At 38.3% G+C, this 26,570-nt stretch overlaps 1 protein-coding gene across 2 annotated transcripts in view; it reads left to right on the forward strand.

Moving 5' to 3' along the window:
- Positions 1-1,480: 1,480 nt before the first annotated feature.
- The window catches only part of SNTB2 (syntrophin beta 2), a 90,060-nt gene continuing 64,970 nt past the window's right edge, over positions 1,481-26,570 (forward strand). For both annotated transcript variants that reach the window (XM_033129488.1, XM_033129487.1), the window contains exon 1: positions 1,481-2,081. In XM_033129488.1, coding sequence (XP_032985379.1) covers positions 1,502-2,081 — 580 coding nt within the window. In that variant the 5' untranslated portion in view covers positions 1,481-1,501. The remainder of the gene's footprint in view (positions 2,082-26,570) is intronic.

Consider the following 26,570-nt stretch of genomic DNA (forward strand, 5'->3'; position numbering starts at 1 on the left):
ATATTTTCGGTGAGATACTTTTCACATTTTGAATTTTCTTCATTTGGGCTCTGGGTGCTTTCCAGTCTCTCTTTATTGTTTTAACTCCTGGTATCGGAAGTTTTGCCCATACACGGATATGCATTTACAGAGTGGTGCATGGACATGGCTTACGAGCTTCAACATGTACTTCATGAGCAAGCAAGTATACAGCCCCTTTTACAGGAATTGGTGTACACTCCCTCTGCTTGCAGCCCTCCTTCTTTTCCCCCCATAAAAACATGGGGATTTCGCTTTTACTGCTGAAGGAAAGTTAGAGGGCACCTTGATCTCACGTTTTTTGCTGAGATCTTTGAGCAATGTGATTTCTGGACGCTCATTTTTGAGATCTGAGTTATGTTAAAAAAAAAAAAAAAAAAGCACTGGACCAGGAAGCTAGGAGACCTGACTGAGTTTGCTTCCTCATTGTGGACTTGAAGCCAGAGTCTCTGGCTCCCTGGGCCTGTTTCCTCAGTTCTTCCAGCCCATGAAGCTGGGGGAAAAACCTGCTGCAGGCTCTGCAGGTTGCATAGTTTCTGGAGCCACCCATTTGCCCCAACAAAAGGCCACGGCTTCCAGGATAAGAAAAGTCAGATCTGCAAACCCAAGCCCAAACTCTTTGATATTTAATTATATGAGGCTTTTCACACTCATCCTGCTGACTCCACTGATCCTATGCTCTGTTCACATGGGAATCTTGGCATCTTCCTAGGTAACCACCATTCTGCAAATATATTTGAGGCCTACCTATTGTAGTTGCAGGGCTGAAGAAGACACGGTCCCCTCTCTACCTATTACAGGCAAGTAACAGGTGATAACAAAGCAGATTCTTGTCTCTGGACCTTTGCTTATGCCGTTTCCTCTGCTCCCCTATTCACCTTCCATTGTCACCTCTGTGAAGCTGACCCCAGACCTAACTGAAGGTTTCTTCTACTTTGCTCTCAGGGCGTTTTCTATATGTCATCTAACCACATAGTATCACACCAGGTTGGTTGGGTCTTCGCTTTCCTCCCACACTAGACCGCTAACTCTCATTTGTGGTACATGTTACTCAGCTCATTTCTAAGCCTCAAAAGGAACACAGCGGTGGAGCCCTCAGTAAATCCGGAATGAACCAATCAATGCAAGAATGAACGTGCAACCCAGTCTTGCAGGCTTGCAAAGTGCTTCTCGAAGTTGATCTTGCTTTCCGTGCCCAAGGCAGCTCAAGTCAATCGCACGGTACAGGTCAAGAGTTGGGGGGGTGGGGCGTCGGAGGTGAACAGGAGAACGTGAGATGTAGCCCGCCGCCTCCTGTAGCCCACGTCCAGTGAGCCGCAACCGACCGGACTGTGCGAGCAACTCCTTAACCTCCCGGAAGTGGCTCCTTTCCCCGCCCCTCCAGGGATGGGCGTGGTCTCTCATGAATAATGAATCTACAGGGGAGGGGCCGGACCCGCCCCCTCGGGCGGGAAGGGGGAAGCGTTGAGGCTGCCTGACTGGAATGAGGGTAGCTGCGGCGACTGCGGCGGCGGGAGCGGGGCCGGCCATGGCGGTGTGGACGCGGGCCACCAAAGCGGGGCTGGTGGAGCTGCTCCTGAGGGAGCGCTGGGTCCGGGTGGTGGCCGAACTGAGCGGGGAGAGCCTGAGCCTGACGGGCGACGCCGCGGCGGCTGAGGCCGAGCCCGCTTTGGGGCCGGCGGCGGCCGCCTTCAACGGCCTCCCGAACGGCGGCGGCGCCGGCGACTCGCTGCCGGGGAGCCCAAGCCGCGGCCTGGGCCCCCCAAGTCCGCCCGCGCCGCCGCGGGGCCCGGCGAGCGAGGCGGGAGCGTCGCCTCCCGTGCGCCGGGTGCGGGTGGTGAAGCAGGAGGCGGGCGGCCTGGGCATCAGCATCAAGGGTGGCCGCGAGAACCGGATGCCGATCCTCATCTCCAAGATCTTCCCGGGGCTGGCGGCGGACCAGAGCCGGGCACTGCGGCTGGGCGACGCCATCCTGTCGGTCAACGGCACGGACCTGCGCCAGGCCACCCACGACCAGGCCGTGCAGGCGCTGAAGCGTGCGGGCAAGGAGGTGCTGCTGGAGGGTGAGCGGGGCCGGCGGGCGGGCGGGCCGGCGTTCACTTTGTTTCTGCCACCCTGCCCCCTTTGCGGGGCGAGCCCGTTCCCTCCCCCTCCAAGGCCTCGTCTTTCCCTCCTCTGGTGCCCCGGCTCTCCCCAGACCCGGATTGCTGTGGCTTTGAGCATGGAAAAACTGATACTCCTTGCAGGAAAAGTTGGGCAACCGCCGAAGTGTGGGTGGCAGTCCCTAAAGAAGAGTTGGTTGAGATTTAGTAAAAAGCAGCAGCGCTTGAAGCCCCGCCTCTGCACAATAAGCTGATACTAAGAACTAGAGGACTCGAGTTCTGGAGGTCTCCTTTTGCCTCCTTAAAGAAGTGCCGGGTTGGCGCTTTCTTCACTCACCTCTGGCTCCCTTGGGAGGGCGGGTCTGTTAAAAATTCATCCACACCGATGCCAGCGGTATGCTTGGGCAAACCACCAAAACGCTGGTTAATTTATGGGAATTTAACCCATCATTGGCTCTCAACAATAACCAAAGAAAATCTTAGCACTTCCTTGAAGCCAGAAAGCTGAAACAGCAAGTTTGTGTGGTTAATGAGCCTAGTTTAACAGTGGAGGCTCACGTGTTTGAATATTTACTGCCAACTAGAGTTTTGCCCCTTTTGCAAGAGACTGATGCCAGCTTCCTACCATTCGCAGGAGTGCTGCTGCAAGGCTTTAAGCCTTTAGAAACCTGAAGTGTTAAATCGCAAGATATGTTCGAATAACCAGGATCATTATTTACTTAAGCATATATGTGGTCTGTAACCAGGATCTTTTATGGTGAATTTATGGAACTAAGGCTAAATTAAATCTCATCCCCGTGAAGGACTCATGCATTTTGGAGGTGAATTGTATTGTAAAGTGTTGTATTGTAATTGTATTGTATTGAAAGGTATTGTAAATGTGATCTGAAAAGCCCGTTGCTTACTTGAGAAGTTTTTGAGCCATTTGCTTTCTTTCATTGGTGATTCAGTCATTCAAGAAGCATTATTGCTGGCCATATAGAAGAGAATATAAAAGATGATATGTCTGTATTTGGTCTCTAGTTGAGAAAATGATAGAAAGATGTAAAACTTACAAGTTATTGATTAGGTTGTTCAACATATATATAAATGCCAAGGGAATGCAAAGTTAGAAAGTAGTGGAAGTCAGGATTAGTCAGAGAGGACTTTGGAGGAGCTTAATCTTGAGCCAGTTCTCCAAGGAAGTGATGGACATAGGCAGAGATGAGTCAGGAGGGTATTCCTGGCAGAGGAAGAACTGAGGAGGGGTGGGGAGTAGGGGTAGGAAGTGAGCAGTCCTCATACTGAGAGGCCAGAAGTCTAGCTTGGCAAAGTGATTTTCACTTTTTTCAAAATCGCAGTTATAATATTTGGCAAAATATTAATTTGCAAGTAAATGATTTAATGTGATCCAGTTTTGAAATTCCAGTGTCCCACCTTTATAATATCCTATTTATAAACCTTATTTATATCTCACTTATAGATAGGGCTAGACACTGCTCGGAAATCAGTATTAATAAAAGGAGTAAAATTACAGATTGTGGCTCAGGTGGTGTATATGTAAGAAAATGGTTACCTTAAACGTGTACCTTGAAATGGGCTTAGCTAAGCATTTGCTTATAAATTCTTAGAGCCAGAATATTGAATATAGCACTATTTATGTAGTACTTAGTGGTGATGGGTAGACATTTTAACTCTTTACACCATATTTTTAAAACACCCAGTTTTTGTTTAAATATAATTTGAACCTGGTATTCATACCAATTAAATGAAAATCATCCAGTAAATGTTTCCCGGTGTTCATTAGTCTAAAATGGGCCACGTATGCTTTTAGAAGAAGGGTTTACAAACGGCCGCAAAACATTTACTGAATACCTTTTTTCCTAGCACACAGGTTCTACTTTATTTTCCCATTTTGGAAAAAACAAGCAGTTTTTGTCGTTATATGTGGAGGAAAGTATGAAATTGCGCTTTCAAGCCAACGGATATAAAAATAAAATTACTTAGAATAAGCAAAAATCACCGAAAACAGTGATTTAATTGAACCAGTCAAACTATTTAAAATTGAGAGCTGTTGTCCTAACCAGGTAGGCCACTTTTGGAAGATGGATTTTATGCTTAGCTCTTAAAGTTTTGGATCTGTGTTCTCCTTTCATTAGATGTCTCAAAATTTGAAAAACTGCCTTAACGTAGCACGGTGATGCTCTTTTGTGGTGTGGGCAGGGAATGTCAAGCATGCCCTTGCCACCCCCAAGCAAAGGAAAGCTGTAGTCTCTGTTGGCCTGTGGTTAGGGAACTGAGCTAAAGGGTTCTTTTTATCTCATGGATTTATAGGGATTATTTATTCATACATCTAACATTTATCCAACTCTACAATGTACCAGAGACATTCGAAGATACCTACCTCCTGCTCTCAGAGAGTTTGGAGTTGAGATAGGAAATAAGTACAGCAAAGGGCTAAAGCAAAGGACTGTTGTAATAGAACTCTGGAAAGGACACAGCACAAGGGAAGGAGAGATCTATAGGTGACCCTATTAGGGATCAGAGGTTGAGGATGCCCAGGAAAAGGTTGAGGGAGAAATTGAAGCTTGAATGGAGCCTTCCCTTTAGAAGAGAAAGCTGCTACCAGTAAAGACACACAAGGGAGGGACATTAAGATGGTATTTCTGCCCCGTAAGGGTAGAGTACAAATGAGGTCTTCGTGGTCAGAGAGACCTGGGTTTGTTTCTGGCTAGTGGTTTGTAACTCCTAGGCAAGTTACTCAACCTTGTTAAATAAATCTTAGTTTCCTCCTCTGTAAAACCAGGATGGTAATAATGCCTCCCTCAGAGGTTGTTATTGACTTGACAGTTTATGTGCTGGGCACTTTTTTAGGTACTAGAACATATCAGTAAACAACATCAACAACAACAAAAACCAAGTCTGAGTGAGGAAGGTAGGATTGGGTCGTGAAGGTGTGCCTTGAGTTAAAGAAGGCACTCTCAACATAGCCAGGATAACAAGTTGTTAAAATCCAAGGCTCCGTTTTACTTGTAAGGAAATACATGATAAGCATAAGAATTATTTTAGGTGAATAGATTGAGTTTGCATTTCTTGGGTGCCAACACTTTTTTCTAATCTTATTTTCCTATTTTTCTGTCATCTCTGGTATAGGTCAACTTGTTTATCCTTAAATTTTGCATTTAGTTTCTAATACCTCTGATTTTTCCTCTTCCTTCACACTTAATACTCAGAACCTTAATACTTGCTATTAACTGCGTACTTATAGTTTGGGCTAGTGACGGTTAGCATTGGTACTAAGATATGCAGAGATACACAGATTGTGAGCATACTTACCTTTCAGACATTGTACGTTGAATTTATTGTATCCTGTGTGCTAGAAAGAGGGTCTATATAGAAAGCTTCTAGAATTTATATTTTTAGGGCTATAAAATTGGCTAAATGAACATGAATTAGACTACATATCAAAAAGTGTTTCAGAGAAGGTTAGGGAAGACTGTATAAAGTGTCCTGCTTAAGGTTTGATATTTGAGAAAAGATCAATATTTTTGAAGCAATTCTCATTGGATTATTGTTGGAAAATCATCTTTTATTGCCTAAATATGATTCTAAAAGTATTGTTATCAAATCTGCTGGAAAAAAATGGTTCACTGTATAGAGGAAGTGTATTGGCATGAAATTCAACTTCAGAAATGAAAAGAATTTTTGTTTCTAGAATGGTTTGAGATTTTGAGTGTCATATATAAAATAGTTCGTGTGTATGTTAGGGGACATGTGACAAATACCATTGACATTATTAGACTACTAAATTAAAGAAGCAAGATTGGATTTGTACATTTGCCACTTTCTTCATTGTATGTTGAACAAGTTAAGAATCTCCTAGGGAAAACATTTTACATTTTCTTTGAGACTTTGTGTGTATATTCATTAATCTAGCTCTTAAAGAACAACTAACTTGTCAGGACATTTGTGTTTCTGTGTTTGTTTTATATTGTTTAACTAGACTCTTTATGTTTCACTTGAATGATTAGACATGTTTATTATGAGTAGCTATATCTTTATTACCAGGTTATTTCTTATAGAGCCCCTTAATGCTAAAAGATTCTCAAATTATTATCAAAATATGAGAAATTTATTGATTCTAACACAGAATAGTTATGAAAATTCTAAGAACATTTTCAGAAACCGTAATCAGGTTTTAATTTAAGTCTCAACTCATAGCTCAGTAACTTCACCTGATATTGTTCCTGTTATGTATCCTTCCAGGATAAAGGTTAGTTTACTTTGTGATCAAATATGCGTCTTTGTAGTCTTTGTACATAAGAGATGAGATACAACCAACCTGTGGCTGTGGAACAGTGGTCATTCAAGGATCCAGCCGCTTTCCTTCGCTATGTTAGCACACTGTCCTAACTGAATAACAAATAATGTAGCTTGCTTGTGTTTTCCACTCATAGTTTAATAATGCCTTACATTGTTTATCAGGATTTTAAAATTATCTGTGCATTTTTATCTCATTTGACCTTTATACAGTCCTTTGAAGTGGTGGGCTGTTTACCTTTTTTTTATAGATAGGCGATTACACTCAAGTTCATTCAAGTCGAGTTACCAAAGGTCTCAGAATTTCTTTTGATTTTTATTTTGTTTATTTATTTTTAATTTTTTAAATTAGTTTCAGGTGTACAAAACAATGTAATTGTTCGACATTTATCATTTACATCCCTCACAGAGTGGTAACCCCCGCCCCCCTTCTTTTGATTTGTAGAGGAAAAATTTTCATGTTCTTTTGGGCAAGAGGAAAAATCTTACCTGGAATTTAAAAAATTGTAAAGTCTCATCTTGTAGATGAGGAATTAATGACCAGAGAGGTTAAGTGGCATATTTAAAGTCCCTAACTAATTAATAGTGGAACTTGGGCTAAAAGCCAGTCCAGTGCTTTCTCACTTGTACCATGCTACCTACAAGCAGCCAGTCAGATCTTTCAGCATAGCCTGTGCATCACTGTGTTGCCATGTATTGTTAAGAGATCAGTGTGCAAAAGAACTGAAGGCGGTCTCTGTCATTAAAGAATATAGACTGGAATTGGGAAGAGAAAACTACCACATAGAAACCAATTTCTAAAATGTGTAGTACTCACTCTTCAAGAGTTCTCTGAAAGCACTGGTCCCTTGGAGAATGGAAGAGTTGAGTGTGACTTCATGGGGAAAGGATAATTTGATCTGATGCTCGGAGGACAGGTTGCTTCTCTATATGGAAGGCAGCTCAGGTTGAGGGGTAACCTGAGCAAAATCCAGAATTAGCATGACATATGATAGGAAGTGAGGAGAATGGGAATGGACTTGGGGAAAGAAAATAAAGCTGGGTAGATAATTTGGAGCCAGATTATGCAAGGCCTTGAAAGCCAGCCAGAGGAATTTGGATCTTCTTCATTCTATCAGTCAACATTTATTAAGTACCTACTGCAAACAAGATATTGTGGTAGATGCTGGGAATTCAAAATTGGGAGTAATCCCTGCCCTTTAGGCTGGTCTGGAAACATTGATAGCAGGTTGTGATAAGCGCTTTAAAAGAGGTGAGAACATGGTGCGCTGGAAGCGGAGGGAGAAGCGCAAAGAAGACAGCAAATCATAGATAAGAAAGTGATAAGTATGTGGTGTGTTGAGAGAAGTAAAGCCTGGTAAGGTACGAAATGTGTCAAGTGTGCACTGAGAGAACAGGCTGGAGAGACGGACAAAGGCTAAATCATCAAGGGCCTTGTACCAAGTGCCGAGCAGTGGTCTCTAAGTGGGGCTTTTATTTACTTTTCAACCTGAAAAAAGAGCTTGAGCTTTATTAAGATTTAATGTATAGATGTTACTGGTTCTCTCACTCAGTCTTCTAAGACGGTGCCATTACACATTCAATAAAGAAGCTGATGTCTTGAAGGAAGAGTGGAAACTTCACAAAGCAGAGGAACTGAGAGTGCTTTTAACTAAACTAATCTTCACACAGCGAACAAGTGACTTAAAGATTTACACAAAGAAACCATGGATTGAAGATAATTCTAACACCACAAACAATAACAGAAAGGTAGAGCTGACACTTCTCCTGGTGGGAGCTCTTTGTCACATTTCAAGGGAATCATACCTGTCAAGAAATGAGCCTAAAATATGAAATTGCCAAGGAGACTGTTTGAAATGTGAGTTAACACATCATTCATAATGAACTTCACCCTAAGAGTATATTGTACTTTGAGTCATATAATAGCTAATGATAGTATGACTTCATCAGGGATGTGTTTGTCTACTTATTTCATCTTTGTCTCATTTTTTCTTGATTTCTATATTTTATAAATGTTTATAATATATATGCATTAGTGACTATTCATAGATTGAGGATGTAGACTCACATTTTTACTGATGGGTGTGTACTGTTAAAAGTTTTAGGCCTGGGGATCCACTGGGGTGTTTAAAGGGCTTTAAATGAGGAAGTGCTTTAAGTGAGGGAGTGATGTCTTAGAAAGTTCAGAGTGGCAGATGGAGTGTAGGAGCTCCAGACACGAAGTAAGGGAAAGCAGATAGCAGGCTGTTGTGATACCAGAAGGATAATGAGACTAGATGGGACACTGTGAAGCTGAAAAATATGAAGGAGATAGAAACAACAGGTCTAAATGATCAGTTTGTTTAGGGGCTGAGGGAGAGAGAAAAGTGGAGGATAACTCCTAGATTTCTGGTTTGGGAAACTGGATAACTGTGAAACCAAAATGAATGGGGCAAGAACAGTTTCTTGGGTGAATCAGAAGTTTGATGTTGGACATGCTGAATTTGAGTTCCCTGTGTGACATCCTGGTGCAAAAGGCCAGTAGCCCATTGGAAGTACAGGTCTGGAGTCAAGAGAAATGTCAGAACTGAGCTGAAGATTTGAGATGTCGGGGTCGAGGTGGTAATTAATGCCATGAGTGGGGATGTCGTCATCAAGAGAGTGCAAATTAAAGAGATGTAGAACCAGGATGGGACCCCGCAGAACCCCTCCATTTAAAAGTGATAGTGGAGGAAGAGGAACCTGGAAGGAAATGGGCCAGGAGGTAAGGAGAAAGTCTGGAGAAAATGGAGTGGAGGAAGTTAGGCAAGAGTTTCAAAAAGGAAGTGATCCCCATCTCCAGATGCTACAGAAGCCGAGGAAGTCGAGAACAAAAAAGGAGTCCATTGGATTTGGTACTCAGGGAACAGGATTGTTCGAGTTCTCATAAGAGCAGTTTCAGCAGAGTGACGAGAGCAGAAGGCAGGGAGTAGACGGCGCTTTTTAAAAGCTGCTCGGAAAAATAAAAGAAGCAGAGGTGTGGTAACTAGCGTTGAATGAAGTGTCCAGGGAAGGTTTTACTTTTGTGGTGGTTTGTTTTTTTGTTCTGTTTTGTTTTCAATGGGAATTAGGACATACTTGTACAGCAAAGAGAAGAGGCCAACAGAGAGCGGGAGAGGTTGAAGAGATAGAAGGGCTGGGGAACTGATGCAATCCAGTGTTGAGCCAGGAAGTGACATGATGGGAACAGAATTTTGGGTTGGCAGCTGTTGGATGCACTGGATGCAATGCAAGGAGGAAAGACCAAAGGTAGGAAAACTACAGCTGTTGTAGTAAAACACAGTTCAAACCAGAGGTGATAATCATTGGAGGGGGTGGTGGCCATAGAACTGGGAATAGAGAGGAAGATTCAACCCAAGAAATATTTTAAAGCAGGCGATTCTTACCAGGGGACAGCAGAATCCACCGGGGACCTTTTCCTACCCAGACAGCCTCCTTCTGATGGCCCACATGGGCCCAAAGATTTGATACTTGTAGAGAATCTCTGGCAGTGAGCCCCTGTTACTAGCACAGGCTTTTGATTCCTTAGAGACATTAGGGTGGAAAATTAAGAGCCACTGTTTTAAAGGAAGAAATGACAGGATGTGGGGGCAGACTGGATATAGTGAGTATCGCTGAGATTTCTGTCTAGGGACAGTAGAAGATTGGTTGTTACCAGTGGGGGAAAAAATGGAATAATTGGGAAGGTGTTAACCTTGTATCATTCAGCTTTGTTATAAAACACTTAGGCAATATAACTGTCTGTTGGCTGTGGGGACTGACAAGAAAAATTTTAGTTTATAAACATTACATAGAGTCACACAGCATGAGAACACATCCTTCCTTTAAAGGGTTTTTTCCCCTAGATTAGAGAAATCAGCTTTTGACGTCCTCTGGAGAAATGATGGTGCATTCAGATGAGTAATATTCTGTGTCTGGAGAAATATAGAAATACAGTTGATTTAGTTACTTTAAGTGCCGTTCTACAGAAAATACACTGATTCCTTCATAAAATTTGTGTTTGATTTCTGTGTGCAAATAAAACTCCTGAAATAATTTTGTATATGAACAAAGTGCCAGTAGATTTGCCTTTTGGGAAGAGTAAAAGAGTTACAAAACTCAAATTTGGTTTCGTTTCTATGACCTGACTCCCAAGACATTGCCAGAATGCTTTGACATACTCGTATAACTAGTTATGTGAAGTCCAGACTTTTTTTATTCTTTTGGCTTTTCTGCCACATTTTTTCTTTCTACCGCCTTCTGACCCTCTTGTTTTTAAATTTGCAAATTATTTAGCATGCTTTATGAAAAATAAACTCAATGGGATAGAGAGATGAGAAAGTTGAGTCGTGTATCTTTCCATTTAATTAATCTGTCATCTATATAAAATGTTACACCTCACACTTGGAAAATGGGAAGCTTTGATTTTTTACATCTCTTTCAGAGACTCAGTAAAATTTTGTAGATTTGTTTATTTATAGTAAAATGAGTCGATCAACTAACAAAACCTTTTTAAAAAAGATAATGCGTGTGCCTTATTCAAGGCTCTTTTGGTTTCAAAGCACAGAAACCTATCAAACCAGTTCAAATAAAAGGATGAACGTTTTGTAAAGATACAGACAGATCTCAGGACTCTAAGAAAAGCTAAGCAGCCAGACCTTGGAAATGTCAGGAGCCCGGCGGTGCTGGGGACCACAGCTCTCTCACTCCCTCATGCCGCCTCGTCTCAAAGCTTTTCTGTCTCTCTCTGAGAATCCCTTTGCAACAGCTTTGTTCTAGTCCTTTTATGGTTTCATTTTTTACCTTGAACTCTTTTCATCTATGTAGAATTTATTTTGGCATATGGTGTGCAGTAGAGATTTAACTTTAGTTTTTCAAATAGATAGCTGATCGTCTCAGCATTACTTGTCAGATAATCTTGCGTGCATTGGTAGATTGATGAGGCTGGCTGACATGCCATGTGGGGAAAGATTCCAAAGCCATATCTGGGTTCAGCCAGGAAGCGTGCTACTGAATTAGTGATGTATGCAGTGAGTGTACGGGGGGAGGTGCAGTCCCCGTGCTACCTGTCTGCCACCATAGGTATGACCTGTCCTTTCCTCATTGATTTGAAATGCATCTTTTTTTATATGCTTCACTTTTTATATTCTGCTATCTATTTCTGTTGTATTCTATTTGAGTGTTTTGTAACATACCACATTGTATGTTGTATCTTTAATATTTAATACCTGATCATTCAAGGGGACTATACCAGTCAAAAAAAATTTTCAAAAATAACAATAAACAATTGCAGGCTGTCATAGTTACTTATTTCTCCAGGTAAAGTTTGGAATGATTTTATTATTCTTATCAAGAAAAAATCCTTTGGGATTTTGATTAAAATTGTATTCAATTCATAAATTAATTTGAAGAGAACTAATGTCTTTGTAGTATCTCTTTCCCAGTCATTCTGGACCTCATTCATCTATGTTTCAATCATGTGGCAACTGCTGTGAGATGTTTGGATTGGCCGGGCTTAGCTCAGGTACTCACCTTGGAGTTGGGGAACGTGGCAACCTCTTCTGGTTCCACATGGCCTGAAAGTGGGGGTTTCTCCACAGATAGTCATGGTGGTGTTACCAGAAGAAGGGGGAATGGATGCTAGGCAGACATAAACAACAGATGTCGGCTACTATGTTCTAAAAGCAGATGTTATTAGAGATTAAATGAGAAACTATGTTAGTTAAGAGATTTAGGGACGTTAAGGAAAGCAAGAAGCTTAAGTTCGCGTGGGTCCAGGTGAGCTGGTTGGAGCTTTTCAAAAACCAAAGTGAGTCATTCTCAGCATTTATTTTAGTTACATTTTGAATATCACTTTTGTATGAATTTCAAGCAACTTTGCAAATGTGTTATGATTATCATGATTATCATTTTATAACCAGAACAACAAAAATACATAGAGCTCAGGGACAGGCCTTGAAGTTAGAGACATTGGGATGGAGAAAAATCTTTGTCTGTCGAAATAGACATACACAATTTTTTCAGTAAGAATTATTTTGGTTGCAGAAACCCAAACCAAACTACGCAGAAGTGCAATATATTGCCTCATGTTACTCCTAAAACTGGGGGTGGATCTAGGTTTAGATCCAGAGGGATCCAAAGGCTCAAATTATTTTGGCTGCATCCATCATCTACTGTGGAGAGTCTAATTCTGTGTAGTCAGCTAAGATGGTGTTGGCAGTTCTGGGAATATACTCGTATTGCCGGAACTTGGTAACCCCTGTCAAAAAAGAAAAGTCTTCTAACACCCACATAGTCTCTGGGAAGGACTCTGTTTAGCTCGGCATTGTCTACCCCTTGGACCTGTCATTATTTCTAAGATGATGGAGTGTATGACCTAGGTCTGGGTCATGGGCCCATCCCTGGTGTGCTGAGATTGGCAGCCTCACCATATTATAAAATGTGGAATGAGGTGGTTGCTGGGCAAACTGTATCCAATACAATAATGCAGACATTGAAGCTATAGAATTTAAAATATTTTTGTAGCTGAGTTATAGATTTAAAAGAAAAAATAAAAAGTAGAAATAAATAATAATGACATTATTGAGAGCTTACTCTACTAGAGCTCTCTGAATGCATTATCACAATTTATTCTTTTAATAGCCGTGTGGCAGGTAGCATCATGCCCATTTTAAATATGAAGAAATTGGGACCTGGAGACATTAAATAATTTACCTAAGGTGACAAGACTTGGGTGGTAAAGGCAAGGTAATTACTCAGATTTGTCAGGCTCTACAGCTTTTGGTATTTAACATTATACTAGACTGCTTCTCTGATGGATCAGTTTAGGTTAAGAAACTAGCAAGTCTGAAAACCAGTCGGATTTGTTGTTATGACTGGTTTCATGTGCCGGAAATTCTGCTCTGGATTCTGTGTTGTTTCGTCTGTCTGGAGGTTCTCGTTAATGTCTCTCAGTCTTTTTGTGATTTTTTTTTTTTTTTTTTTTTTTTTTTAATGCTGGGGGTAGATAGATAACTGTGTGTGACTAATCATCTCATATCGAATACCCACACTTTGCTAGGCATTCTGGGAGAAATGGAAAGAAAATATGAGCTGCACAAAAATAAGTTCCTACTTTTAAAAAGTAGCCAAAATGAGTTTATAAATATTAATAAACTGTACATAAATTAATCCAAATTATTTCGTACGTTACAAGTGATAGACAAATGCTGAGAGAACTTCGATTGAAGGAACACCGAATGTTAGGAATGTGTTTTGGGGTCAGGTGAGAGAAGGGCAGGACCTGGAATGGAGGTGGGAGGTGGGGAAGATGGAGGTATTCTATGTCCAAAGGGCAGAGTTAGGAACAAGCAGGTGCTGTGCAAAATCCAGCAAACACATTTTTCAAGACTCTGGAGCACTGACTTTTTAGTAATTTTCATGTTTTGCTATTATGGTAAAAATGATACAAGTGACTTCTTAGATACTGTTTTAACAGTTTTATTTATTGTCTGCTTTATAATGCAAAATCAAATTTTCTTTTCTAATTATTCTAGCCAAACATTTTTTGTTAGCGCTTCCATTTTTAATATATTACTATGTTACTTTTGAAAAAAATCAATTTTAGCAAAATAGCATTCTCCATACTGTATCCACTTTTATAAATAAATGTATGCCCAAATGAAACACAATCTGTTTCATTAAACACTAAGTGTCTTGGATATGAGCCTTTGCAATAATTGTTGGCCAGTAAAGGTATTTGAATTGTTAGCTGTTTTCATTGCAATTAGGGTATCTAATACATTTTAGAAAATCACTAGTAATCACTATAGTATTTTAGAGTACTAAGGATAAATATTTGTATTAATCTCTTCAAAGCTTATTAATTGCATTCTAGAACAAAACTCTATTTATTTTTGCAATGAACATAAAGTAAAAGTAATTGAAAAACTTAAGCTGGCTCTGGGCAAATATAAATTCTACAGAAAAACAAATAAAAAAGCTAAAGTGAATTTCTGAAAATTACTGTTCACCACAGGTGTTTTAATATTGATCTGCTTGGTCCACTTACAGTGTAATAAAGTTGACTTTTGTTCTTGTTAATTTCATTTTAGGATACAGAATAATGACAGTACTCACAAGATTAGTATTAAGTATTTATACTAGAAAATAAAGAAATGAAATAATTTTAAATATTGCCAAGCTAGTTTTTAGCAGCCAGGTCTGTTAGGTAGTGTCATATAGCCATATTTATATGTATATTTATTTTTACATACATTTTGACGAGAAAAATAGTTTGCCTTGCATGTGTTTCCTCTGCTTCTCTCTAAGGAGATTGTGGTTAGAAGCAAGGAAAATCTAGTACGTTCTTACTCCTCTACCATCTACCAGTTTACTCCCACTATTTTCCTTTTATTTCTCATATTTCCTCCCATTTCCTCTGTGCTTGGGTCTCAAAAGTGTCTTTGGGATCCTTAAGGCAGCTCCCACCCTCGGGATGGTACAGAAACTACCTGAGTCTTCTGGTATCAAAAGTGCTTCAGTTTCAAACTGAAGCATGAGAGTACGAGATACTTGGGGGAAAAAATACAGGAAAGCATTTCTGACAGCCATTAGCTCTCTATGTGATCTTGGGAAAAATAATTTCAGCATTACAAGCCTTACATTTCTTATCTATTAAAAATAAGATGCCTTCCAGTTCTCATATTTTATAGTTCTAAATATGAGATAATCAGAGAGTGAAGAATTGTAGTTAATATAAACTGACTATATACAGACACATGGATTGTCAGAGAATTATAATCAAATTATTTTTAATACTACAAATATTTTAAATATAATTGAATCTGTCTTTGATCTCCAATGGGACCTCTGGATTTGTAATACCTTATTGTGAACTTCACTGTTATGGATGAGATGCACAGAAGTGCCAGATAAAGAGATTGTATGTTAATAGATTTGCAGGGAAATCAGCTTTTGTTCTTTGGGCCTTTCATTATAACTAGTAACTAATGTCCTTTAGACCAACACAGGCAGCATTTTTAAAATGATCTTTTTCTCCAAACAGAAAAGAATCACTTAAGGAAGAAAGAAATATTGAGCCATCTAGATTGCGATTAATTTGGTCACTGATGATTGTGTAACTTGAGGTTTCTTTATTGTTCTGTAGTGAATGAGAGAAAGGCTCCCTTAATGACTGTGGCAAAAAAGGTCATAATCTAGGACGCAGATGCCAAATAATCCTCATTTCCCTTTTTAGTGTGTGAAAAATCAGCAGAAATGGGGAAACTATTTGTATAAATATTCTATTCTTTGGCCATTGTTAAGCAAATTTACCCAATGATTTAGGAATTTAGATGCTAGGAATGTTTTGACAAGGTGGGGAATAAAGTTCTTTTGCAAAGAAATTAATATATATATATATATCATCTAGCATTAGCACACTGGCAGGAAGTTAGTTTTACGTCAGGCATTCTGCTCCTCTAGACTGTTGGCACCTAACAAAGTGCTAGTCACAGTGATGGTGTTGCGTATGTTTGTTAAAGAAGGATAGAATTACAGAGCATCGAATCTCAAGTATAAAAAGGGCATTTAAAATATAGGTGACCTAAAAATGCTCTTGCGATGCAATTTATTTTTCAGGTCCACAGACTTGAAATATAAGAAAAGCAACAAATTGGTGATGCATCAAGTTCAGGATATGATTACTGCTGGGGCTGGAAGGAGGTGAATGAATCTGGGAGAAGTTCAGAAGGGGCTTTCTGTTAGGAAATAAAACTGAACAAATCCGACAGTGTTAAGACTGATAAAGTTGGGTACGTGAATGTTCTTTGTATTGTATGTACTCTACCTTTTTGGTGTATTAGAAATATTTCACGGTTTTAAAAATTCAGATAATAAAAAAGCTGTCCAATTTTTCTTTATACTGGATCACTTAACAATCATTTTGTTTGATTTGGACTCCTTACCTTTTCTAAAAACTGAGGTATAATTAACATACAGTATGTTCTTAGGTATTTAGTTGGGTAAGTTTTGACAATTGTATACATATGTGTAACCACTACATACGCTCTAGAATATATCTATCACCCTCAAAAGTTTCCCTCATTTCCCTTTCTAGTCAATTCCTCTCCTCACCCTTCTCCTTTCCTCATCAGAAAAGAAATCACTTTTCTGATTTCTTTCACCATAAATTGATTTTGTCTATTCGTGGAATATATAAGAATGGAGTCATACAGTAATCACTCTTTTTTTTTTTTTTTAAAGATTGCATACATTTTTTTTTTTTTAAAGATTTTATTGGGGAAGGGGAACAGGACTTTATTGGGGAACAGTGTGTACTTCCACGACTTTTTTCCAAGTCAAGTTGTTGTCCTTTCATTCTTAGTTGTGGAGGGCACAGCTCAGCTCCAGGTCCAGTTGCCCTTGGCTAGTTGCAGGGGGCGCAACCCACCATCCCTTGCGGGATTCGAGGAATTGAACTGGCAACCTTGTGGTTGAGAGCGCACTGGCCCATGTGGGAATCCAAACGGAGTTAGGAGCACGGAGCTCTAACCGCCTGAGCCACCGGGCTGGCCCCAGTAATCACTCTTTTGTATAAGACTTCTTTCCCTTAGTATCGTGTTTTTGAGGTTCGTGGTTGGTACATGTATCAGTAGTTGATTCCTTTCCAGGGCTGATTAATATTCCATTATGCAAGTATACCATAATTTTCCTGTTGGTAGACATTTGGATTGTTTTCTGTTTCTGGATGCTATGAATAAGACCACTATGAACATTCTTGTGTTTTCTTTTGTGTGTGTGTGAGTATGTTTTCATTTCACTTGGGTAAATATTTAAGAGGGAATTGCTGTTCATAGGATTCATGTTTAACTTTATAAGAAATTGCCAAACAGTTCCTTAGAGTAGGTGTACCATTTTACACTCTCAACAGCAATGTCTGAGAGTTCCAGTTGCTCCACATACTTGCTAGCATAAGTTATTAGTCTTTTTATTTTAGCCCTTTTATTAGATGTGAATTGGTATTTCATTATGGTTTCTAATTTCCACTTCCCTAGTAAATAAAGATAAGCTACTTTTCTATGTGTTTCTTGGCCATTCAATTATCTTAAAAAGTGTCTGTTCAGGTATTTTACCTATTTTTTTTACTGGGTTGTTTATCTCTTTATTGTTGGTTTGTAGAACTCTTTATATATTCTGGATGCAAGTCTTGTTAGATGTGTGTTGTGAGTATTTTTTCCAGTCTGTAGCTTGTCTACTCATTTCCTTAATGGCGTAATTAGATTAACTGAATTTTTTTTCTTTCATGGTCTGTGTTGTATGTCCCATACAGCAAATCTTTGCCTACTTCATGGTCACGAAGATCTTCTGTTTTCTTCTAGAAGCTTTGTGGTTGTGTTTCAAATTTAGACCTGTGATGTATCTTGAAATAATTTTTACATATTGATTAGTTTTCTTTGCTATTACATTGCCCTCACCTGACTGATAAGGTTCTTCTAACCCTAAAGATCCTCATTATTTATCTTTTGAGGGGGGTGGGTAATAGAAGTCTGCTCTATAATTTTTGTCAAATACTTTACTAAATACTACTGCCACTTACTCATTTATGTGTGTTCTCTCTTGATGTTTCACTGAATCTTAGACAAATCGAGTCATCTGTTTTCTTATAGTTACTCCCCATCATACTTTCAGGGCCTCTGATGGCCTGGGTTTAAGGCAAAAGGCCTGAGTTTAAGGCAAAATATTCAGGAAAGCCATAGGAAAACAGCATCTTGGCCTAAAAGTTGCCACCTGCAATAATGGAGTATTTGTGGGGTTTTTTAATTGTAGTCTTTTTTTTTTTTTTATTAGTTTCAGGTGTGCAAAGCAACGTAATAGTTAGACATTTACACCCCTCATAAAGTGATAACCCACCTCCCAAACTACTACCCCTCTGACATCGTATATAGATAGCTGTTACGATACCATTGACTATCTTCTCTATGTTGTACTCCACATCCCGTGACTACACATACCTACATATTTAGTTATAGTTGACATTCAGTAATAATGAAGTATTTGAATGCAAGGTTATTTCAAGGATTTTGATGCCTTCTTTACCTTTTATGTTAAATCTAGTAATGGTATTAATGTCACAGAACTAAAAGGGACTACTCGTTAACACTAATAAATGGGAGAGAATGCACTGAACCAAAAGTTACAGTATTAGCATTTGTAAGACTTTCTTAAATAGAGCCTTGTACATAAAACAGCAGTCTGACTTATTTTTGGATGTTGATGTGCTGAATGGGAAGGGCAAGAGAGTGGCGAAATGGAAAGGATTAAGAAGGCAAGGATGAAAAAAAAAAAAGGCAAGGACATAAAATCCTTTTGTACTGCTTAGTAAGGTATTTTATCCATCTGAAGAAATCGGAAATTATTTATGAAAGGAATGTATTTTTAAATTGTGGGTGGGGAACTGTTTGTTGCTAAATCATTGAGTATTAACCAAGTTAGGATGCAGACCAGTGTGCAGCTGAAAGGAAAGTTAATCCTGTTAGATTGTGTTTTTTGTCAACAACAACATGCCAAAAACAAACAAACAAAAAATCCAAGAAAAAAACCCCAAAAACCACCCTGAGAAACTATTCTTAGATTTTCAGGAAAAAAAAATTGAAGAGTTGTTTTGGATTTATTTTGAGGGTAATCTTGAGTTTCGTTAAAATATTTTCTGTGAGCAATCAACTCCTTATTGTTTATGAGAGCTCAATCAATTTTGCTGCTTATTTTCCTAAAATATTTCATCTTGTCCTGTCTGGTTTTGCATGGAGAGTGAATTGCCACAATCTGCTACATTTACTATGCGAAGGAAGATGCATTTTAATGTTTGTTTGAGCAAAATATAATTAGAGAAGTAAAGCTGATGCTTACCAAATAACAAAACAATCCCGAAGATTTAAATTAGTTTCGAAATATCCAGTTTTGTGGACCTTATCCTATCTAATAGTGAAAGTGGTCGAGTTAGAAGTCTTGACTCCTGTAGAATTCTGTGTTTTACATGTTTTTAACTTGCTCGCTGTTATACATGCCTTTTCATGTGTCCCAGCAGCATCTCCTCAGCAGTAGGAGTAAGCTGTACAGCTGTCACGGGCCAGTGCAGGCACAGCCTGGGAGCTTTAATCCAGGCAAGAACTAGCGAGTCAGTGACTTATTATGGTCTAGGAGAAAGTAAAAGGTCCAGAAATCTATAGGTCAACAAAGTAAAGTGATCAGCACAGGCCAGGGTAGCCTATCTTCCAGGGCAGGAAAAAGTACTATTTATTGAGCAGAATATACTCAAGTGAATCTATGCCGGTGATTGTGTTGTATGGTAGAAATAGCATTGGCTTTGGAGCCAAGCAGACGTAGTGTTCTGCTTGATTTCAGGAAGATAACTTCCACTCTTTACACCTCAGTTTCTTGTTCAGTCAAATGATTGTGAAGGTTACATAAAGTATTTTATATAATGTGCCTAGCACATAATAGGTGTTCAAAAAATGTTAATCTCAAAAAAAAATGTTAATCTCCCTTCCCTTCTATATTTCATACCAGGGTGGAAAATTGTTTCAAGATCTCATTCTGCCTATCTGGAGAAACTGGTGCTAGCTAGTTTAGGAGGTCAGTGAAACAACATGAGTGGATATGGCACTGATTCATCTCACTCGTGTACACCCAGTGTTTAGGTCATCTGTTTTTATGATGTCAGCTCTTACTTGAGTGTCTGTAGTGTTCAGCTATATCTTTTTGTTCCCAGCCTTTCTGTGATCCCTTACCAGCATATCAGATGTAACCGTGACCTGGGCAAACTTCTTTGCAGTCACTTATTGATTAAGGGGGTAGTATAGCCTCTGGCCCTGTCTTCTCTGTTCTCTTTGGCTAGGAGGCTTTCTCGTTGTTCTTTTCCTTCCCAATTTTATGAAGGTTTATGAAGAAAGCAGAAGTAACTTCACATCTCCTCCAATTAGTAGGCATTATTTCAAACAAAAATTCCTACCGTGTTTCCCCGAAAAGAAGACCTAGCCAGACCATCAACTCTAATACGTCTTTTAGAGCAAAAATTAATATAAGACCCGGTCTTTTAGTATATTATGTAAGACCCGGTCTTATATTATATGACATAATATATGACATGTAAGACCGGGTCTTAAATTATATGATATTATATAAGACCCGGTCTTATATGATATGTCATATGTCATATAAGACCGGGTCTTATATTGAAATAAGACTAGGTCTTATATTAATTTTTGCTCCAAAAGACACATTAGGGGTGATGGTCCGGCTAGGTCTTATTTTCGGGGAAACACGGTACCTCTAAAGAGCTTATAATAGGAAGGTAGTATGGTGATTACTGTTCATACCGAATGTAGGTCGTGAATTTTATGCACTATTGGTATTGCTAAAAATAATGTTACTCTTTGGATTTTTGCCTTTTCTTTTTTATTTAAATCAGTTTCCTTAGGCCATTTCCTTCCCTTTTTTATTACAATAGGAATCTGTCGCTTACTGAGAGCCTCCCCTAATATTATCTTACAAGCCAAAGACTAGTGAGGGCTGTCCTTAGCTCTGAGCGTGAGGAAGCAGAGTGGACACACAGCGTGGTGACTCAGTTGCATTTGCTTAAATGCGGTCCCTGAGACCACCAGCAATCTCCCACTGGCCACCAGATTCATTGAGTTGTACGTATGCTACTAGGCCTTATTCCGTATATGGAATCTTATTGCTCCTCAGAAGAAAAAAACATGTTGAGACAGTAGTTTCTAAGAAGTCAGATTTTGCCACAACTCCTTTTAGACTTAGTACCTCAGGCCTTTCGTAGCATAGATTTAAAATTCTTTCAGAAGCACAAATTCTTCACAGGGACAGATGATTCATTGATTTTGCTCTGTGGAAAGAAAGGATCTCTGGTTAATACATTGGCCACAACCTAAATGAACTGACTGTAGATTTAAGCTTTGGGAAACTTAAAACATATTTAAGAACATCCAATCTTACACTGAAGCATGATATTTTCAGATCATCTACCAACATACAGAAAGTTGCAACATCGGCCCCTTCAATAATCCATCTCAGTTGACTACTCTGTGGTTTAAACAAGTATTTTTCCGCTCTCAAGTTTACCACATTTTTCTTGGCATGAAATTACTTTTCTACTTAATTCAAGTCATTGACTGTTGGACTGAATTTAGTTATGGAAGTGGAAATGAACATTGTTCAGTGATGTTACTGCTGTGTCATTCGCATATGGTCATAATGTTTATATACTGATGTTTTTTTTGGCTGTGGAAGTTATTTTATTATTTATTTTTAATTTATTTTTTATGGACGTATAACTGACATACAATATTATATTAGTTTCAGGTGTACAACATAATGGTTCAATAACATTTATATACCTTACCATGTGATCACCCCACTAATTCTAGTAACCATCTATCACCATCCAAAGTAATTATGATATTATTGACTGTTTTCCCTGTTGTACATTACATCCCTGTGACTTATTTATTTTATAACTGGAAATTTGTACTTCCAGTTCTTCACCTTTTTCATTCTTCCTCCACCCCCCTCCAACAACCATCAGTTTGTTCTCTATCTGTGAGTCTGTTTCTGTTTTGTTTTGTTTGTTCATTTGTTTTGTTTTTGCAGATTCCACATGCAAGTGAAATCATGCGGTAGTTATCTTTCTTTGTCTGACTTATTTCACTTAACATAATACTTAACAAAGGTCCCTCCCTTGTCACAAATGGCAGGGTTTCTTTTTTGTGTGTGTGGCTGAGTAATATTCGCGCGTGCGCCCGCATGTGTGTGTGTGTGTACGTACACACATCACATCTTTATCACATCTTCTATTGATGGACAACTAGATTACTTCCATATCTTGGCTATTGTAAATAATGCTGCAGTGAATATAAGGGTGCATTTATCTTTTCGAATTAGTGTTTTCGTTTTCTTCAAATAAATACTCAGAAGTGGAATTGCTGGGTCATGAGGTAGTTCTAGTTTTAATTTTTTGAGAAACCTCCATACTGTTTCCTATAGTGGCTGCACCAATTTACATTCCCATCAACAGTGCATGAGGGTTCCCTTTTCTTCACATCCCCGCCAACACCTGTTACTTGCTGTCTTGTTGATAATTGCTATTCTGACATGTGCGGGGTGATATTTCATTGTGGTTTTTATTTCCATTTCCCTGATGATTAGTGATGTTGAGCATCTTCTCATGTCTATTGGTCATCTGTGGGTGTTTGGAGAAATGTCTGTTCAAGTCTTCTGCCCATTTTTTAACTGGATTGTTTGTTTTTTTATGTTGAGTTGAATGAGTTCTTTATATATTTTGGATATATACTGATGATATTAGTTTGTTTCCCTATAATTATATTTTTAATTGTCTATGTACAGAGTGGGACCTCGTAGCAAAAGGGCAATACTCATATCCATGACCCCGTTTACTTTTTTTAGAATTCAAGGGAAGAAATATTAAGTACTTTATATTTGCCCTCAATTCCGTCCTGTGGAAGGGGTTGTTACCAGAATTCATATTTCACAGATACTTTCTATGCCCCCTTGTAAGGCGGGGAAAAGACCTCCAGTTATATCTTTCTTCTTTCCTAACCCTTTTTGCCCACTGATCCTTGGTTATATGGTCTGGCATCTTGTTTGGTGGGTGTGACAAGAATGGCTTTTTCTTTTAATTGCATAATATTTTGTTTTTCTTCTTCCTTGTTGTAATTTCCTCATTTTTGGTAAGTTTGACATTTTTATTTTTATTATTTAATGTTTAAAAATAACTTAAAAAAAAGGTAAAAAAATAAAAAGAACTTTTTATCACAGAATAATGAAATACTTTTTAAAAATTTAATCATTAGGGAAGTGTATAAAATTAAAGATTTGCCATTTCCCCCAATTTTTTTCTGTTTATACAATTTCCTTTACTTTGGATCATTTTATAGATTAAGGGAATATATTATTACACTCTTATAGATGTCCATGTCTGATATGTTAGAATGGTGATAGTTATAGGAGAACGGACAACTTGTGTTTTCACAGTGATCATCTCAGGAGGTTTCACAGAGCCTGTTATCTACTATGTTATGTACTTCTGTAACATTCAAATATTTATAGAGTACCCAATGCCTTTTGTGATTAAAAATACTAAGTATAAAATTGTTTTAAAGCAATGAAATTAAAAAAGAAATGTTACATTCATTGGACTGAGACTTAGGGTAATATTCTAAGATACTTTGGAGGGAAACTTCAAGATTTCCCTTAAATTTTTCAAAACTTTTGTTTTCGTAATTACATGCCCAATAGTTTTGTGTGTATTTATTTTAAGGTTGTTGAATCAATCATTTTAAATGTAAAGATCTAATGCTATTTAATCATTTTTTTAGCTACTCTTCAATATAAACTTGAAATATAAAAGAAACAAGTTGAAAAAGATTTCCTATATGGCTTTCGTTGTTGTTAGTTTTACTTGGATTTGTAGATTAAAGCTAAGGCCAAATTTGGGATAACCAGTACAAATATCTTTGGAGTGCACAGGGATGACACCTTTACCTGATTATGTTATTACTCAGGGCAAGAGCCCTGTAATACACATCTCATACTAATGTTCTGCTCACAATTGATGTGATATTTTTGATGCATGAGTGAGATCCTTTCTTTACTCAAAAGTTATCTTTAAAAATATACACATATCTATTATGAAGTTTCTGATCTGTGTTTTAGTACTGATCACAAGCTCTGCTTTAAGGGAAAAATCTTCGTGTTTAGGCTACCTTTTTCCTTTTGTATACTTACCTTAGTAACTCTTTAAGAAGAAATAATCCGTAATAGCCAACACTACCCTTCACGATGTCTGATAACCCTTAGCAGAATATCAGCAACCTTTCACAGCAGATCACTACTTTTCACCTTGAGCCCTATGCTCTGTAGCCTTTCCTCACTACTTACATTTCTTGAATGTTTCATGTTCCTCCTTGCCACTGTGCTGTAACCTCAGCCAGACTTGCTCTTTTCCACCCGATATCTGCCTGGGGCACTTCTGCTTATCTTTCAGTGATCAAGGGCTCCTGTGTGAAACCTTTCCTGACTGACTCCATCATACCTCTCCCTTCAAAGTTGAGCACTCTTTTATGTTACCTTTTTTACTTTGTGTAACACATTTTTATATATGTATTTATATAACAATGCTTAATATACTGAGTTGTAATTATTTGTTCATTGGTAAAATATAGTAGTTACATACATGGTCTTTCTTTCCATCTTTGCTATTTAATGGTAGAGTGGCAAGTGGCAAGTTTTTACCTTCTGTAAGACCTGTTTCCATTTGTGGAATGGGAGTAATATACCTATCTCATTGGGTTTTTGTGAGATTAAATAAAATTATACACATAAAACAAAGCACTTAGAGTTTGTGTGTGTGTCTCACCATTTTTGCACAAGTGGATTGCAATCTTTATTCCTGAATAAATCCCTTTGGGTGATAAACAGAGGAAACACAGCTCTGTTTTGGGCATATATTGAACATTAAATGAGTAGTGAGGATGGTGATTGTATATGAGTATTTGTGTTCTCGGTTATATTTTGAGCTTCTTGAAGACATGGAATGTGTTTTATTCATCTTTTGTGTCTTAATATTTTGCCTCTAGCAGGTTTGATCAATAAATGTTTATTCAATGGGAAAAGAACTGTCCAATACTATGAGATCTTTACATCTATTTCCTTTTATATTTTTTTTGTATTTTTTTCTTTTTTCCTTCCTCATTCCAATAGACTATACTATGAGACATACTATTAGTTTAGGGTTTTTGTGTAGTGTGTTGTGTATTCAACACAAATAGAACTCTAAAAAACATTTTAACTTTCAATAAGAGTTACTTACCACTTAATTATAAATTAAAACATGCCATCTTTAATATTAGAATAGGATTTCATGACTTAAGGGTCTTAGAAGTTATGTTCAAGATATCTTACCACAGTTTTGTATGTTTGAAGTACATTTTTTAGTTCTTGCAGAGTGAGAGTAATTTTATGTGAGAACAAGGAACCACATTCTTGTCTCTTGAAGAGGGTATGGATGATTGAGAAAGAAGGCAAGAGAAAAGTGACTGGCCTCTTCTAATTTTGCATCAGCCAGGAGAGCCCAACACATGTATGTATTCACAGATTTCCAGTTCTTATTTTTAACCCACATAAAGAAGGGAGACATTTCCAGAAAGAACCCATTGTGGTTCATATGAGTACACTCCTCACTCCAGGCATCTTCTTTACATTGTGGCTGAGATAGGACTTGTTTTACATTTTTCTACTTTCAGAATTTCCACCTTTAAAAAATAAAAACCTAATTGTAAAATTAGACCTCTGAGGCATTTTTAAAGATTTGTGTGTATAGTATCAAAACATTTTGTTCATTCACCAAATATTTCAGCAGAATAATCTAAGTTTAGGAATTATTCAGACAATTCTCTCTACTGCCACAAGGCTATTAGTACCACTTGAATTTTCAGCTTTATTTTGGCCTTTGTGCTATGGACATAATAGGCTTATACATTCGAGAATGACAGTCCTGAGAGGAGCCTGTTTCTTCAAAGCCCTCTCTGCTTTGTGAGCTTTATCTCATTAACCTTCACAGTAGTTCTCTGGTATGTATTGGTCAGACTCACAAAGGGACAGTGGTCATTTTTCTGAATTCCCACCGTCTGTGATCCATTTTGTTATATGGTAATGACCTTGGGAGGAGGTCTACATCACTATGTACACTGATTCATTTAACAAACATTTACTGAGCACCTGCTCTTTGCCATATACCTTGCTAGTTTCTGAAACTGGTAAAAATGATTGTCAAGTTCTGCATTAGGTAATAATAGTAATAATATCTCAAATTTATATAGCTTTTATAATTTCTGAAATCCTTTTCTATATTTTAATTCATTTAATCTTCGTAATACCCCCTAAGAGTAGATTTTATGATTTTACATGATAAACTGAAATCCGAAGAAATGAAATTAAGCCACTTTGTATGGAAGTAAACTCTGGAGGGATAGACTCATGGAAGCACAATCTTTTCCAAAAAGCAATAACTTTCTTTGGAAAAAAACCCAGCATTCATATTTCATGCTTCTTATTTAGTTTTAGATTGGCTGGGGCTACCGT

Source organism: Rhinolophus ferrumequinum, chromosome 15 (assembly GCF_004115265.2).
Source record: "Rhinolophus ferrumequinum isolate MPI-CBG mRhiFer1 chromosome 15, mRhiFer1_v1.p, whole genome shotgun sequence".
Lineage (NCBI taxonomy): Eukaryota > Metazoa > Chordata > Mammalia > Chiroptera > Rhinolophidae > Rhinolophus > Rhinolophus ferrumequinum.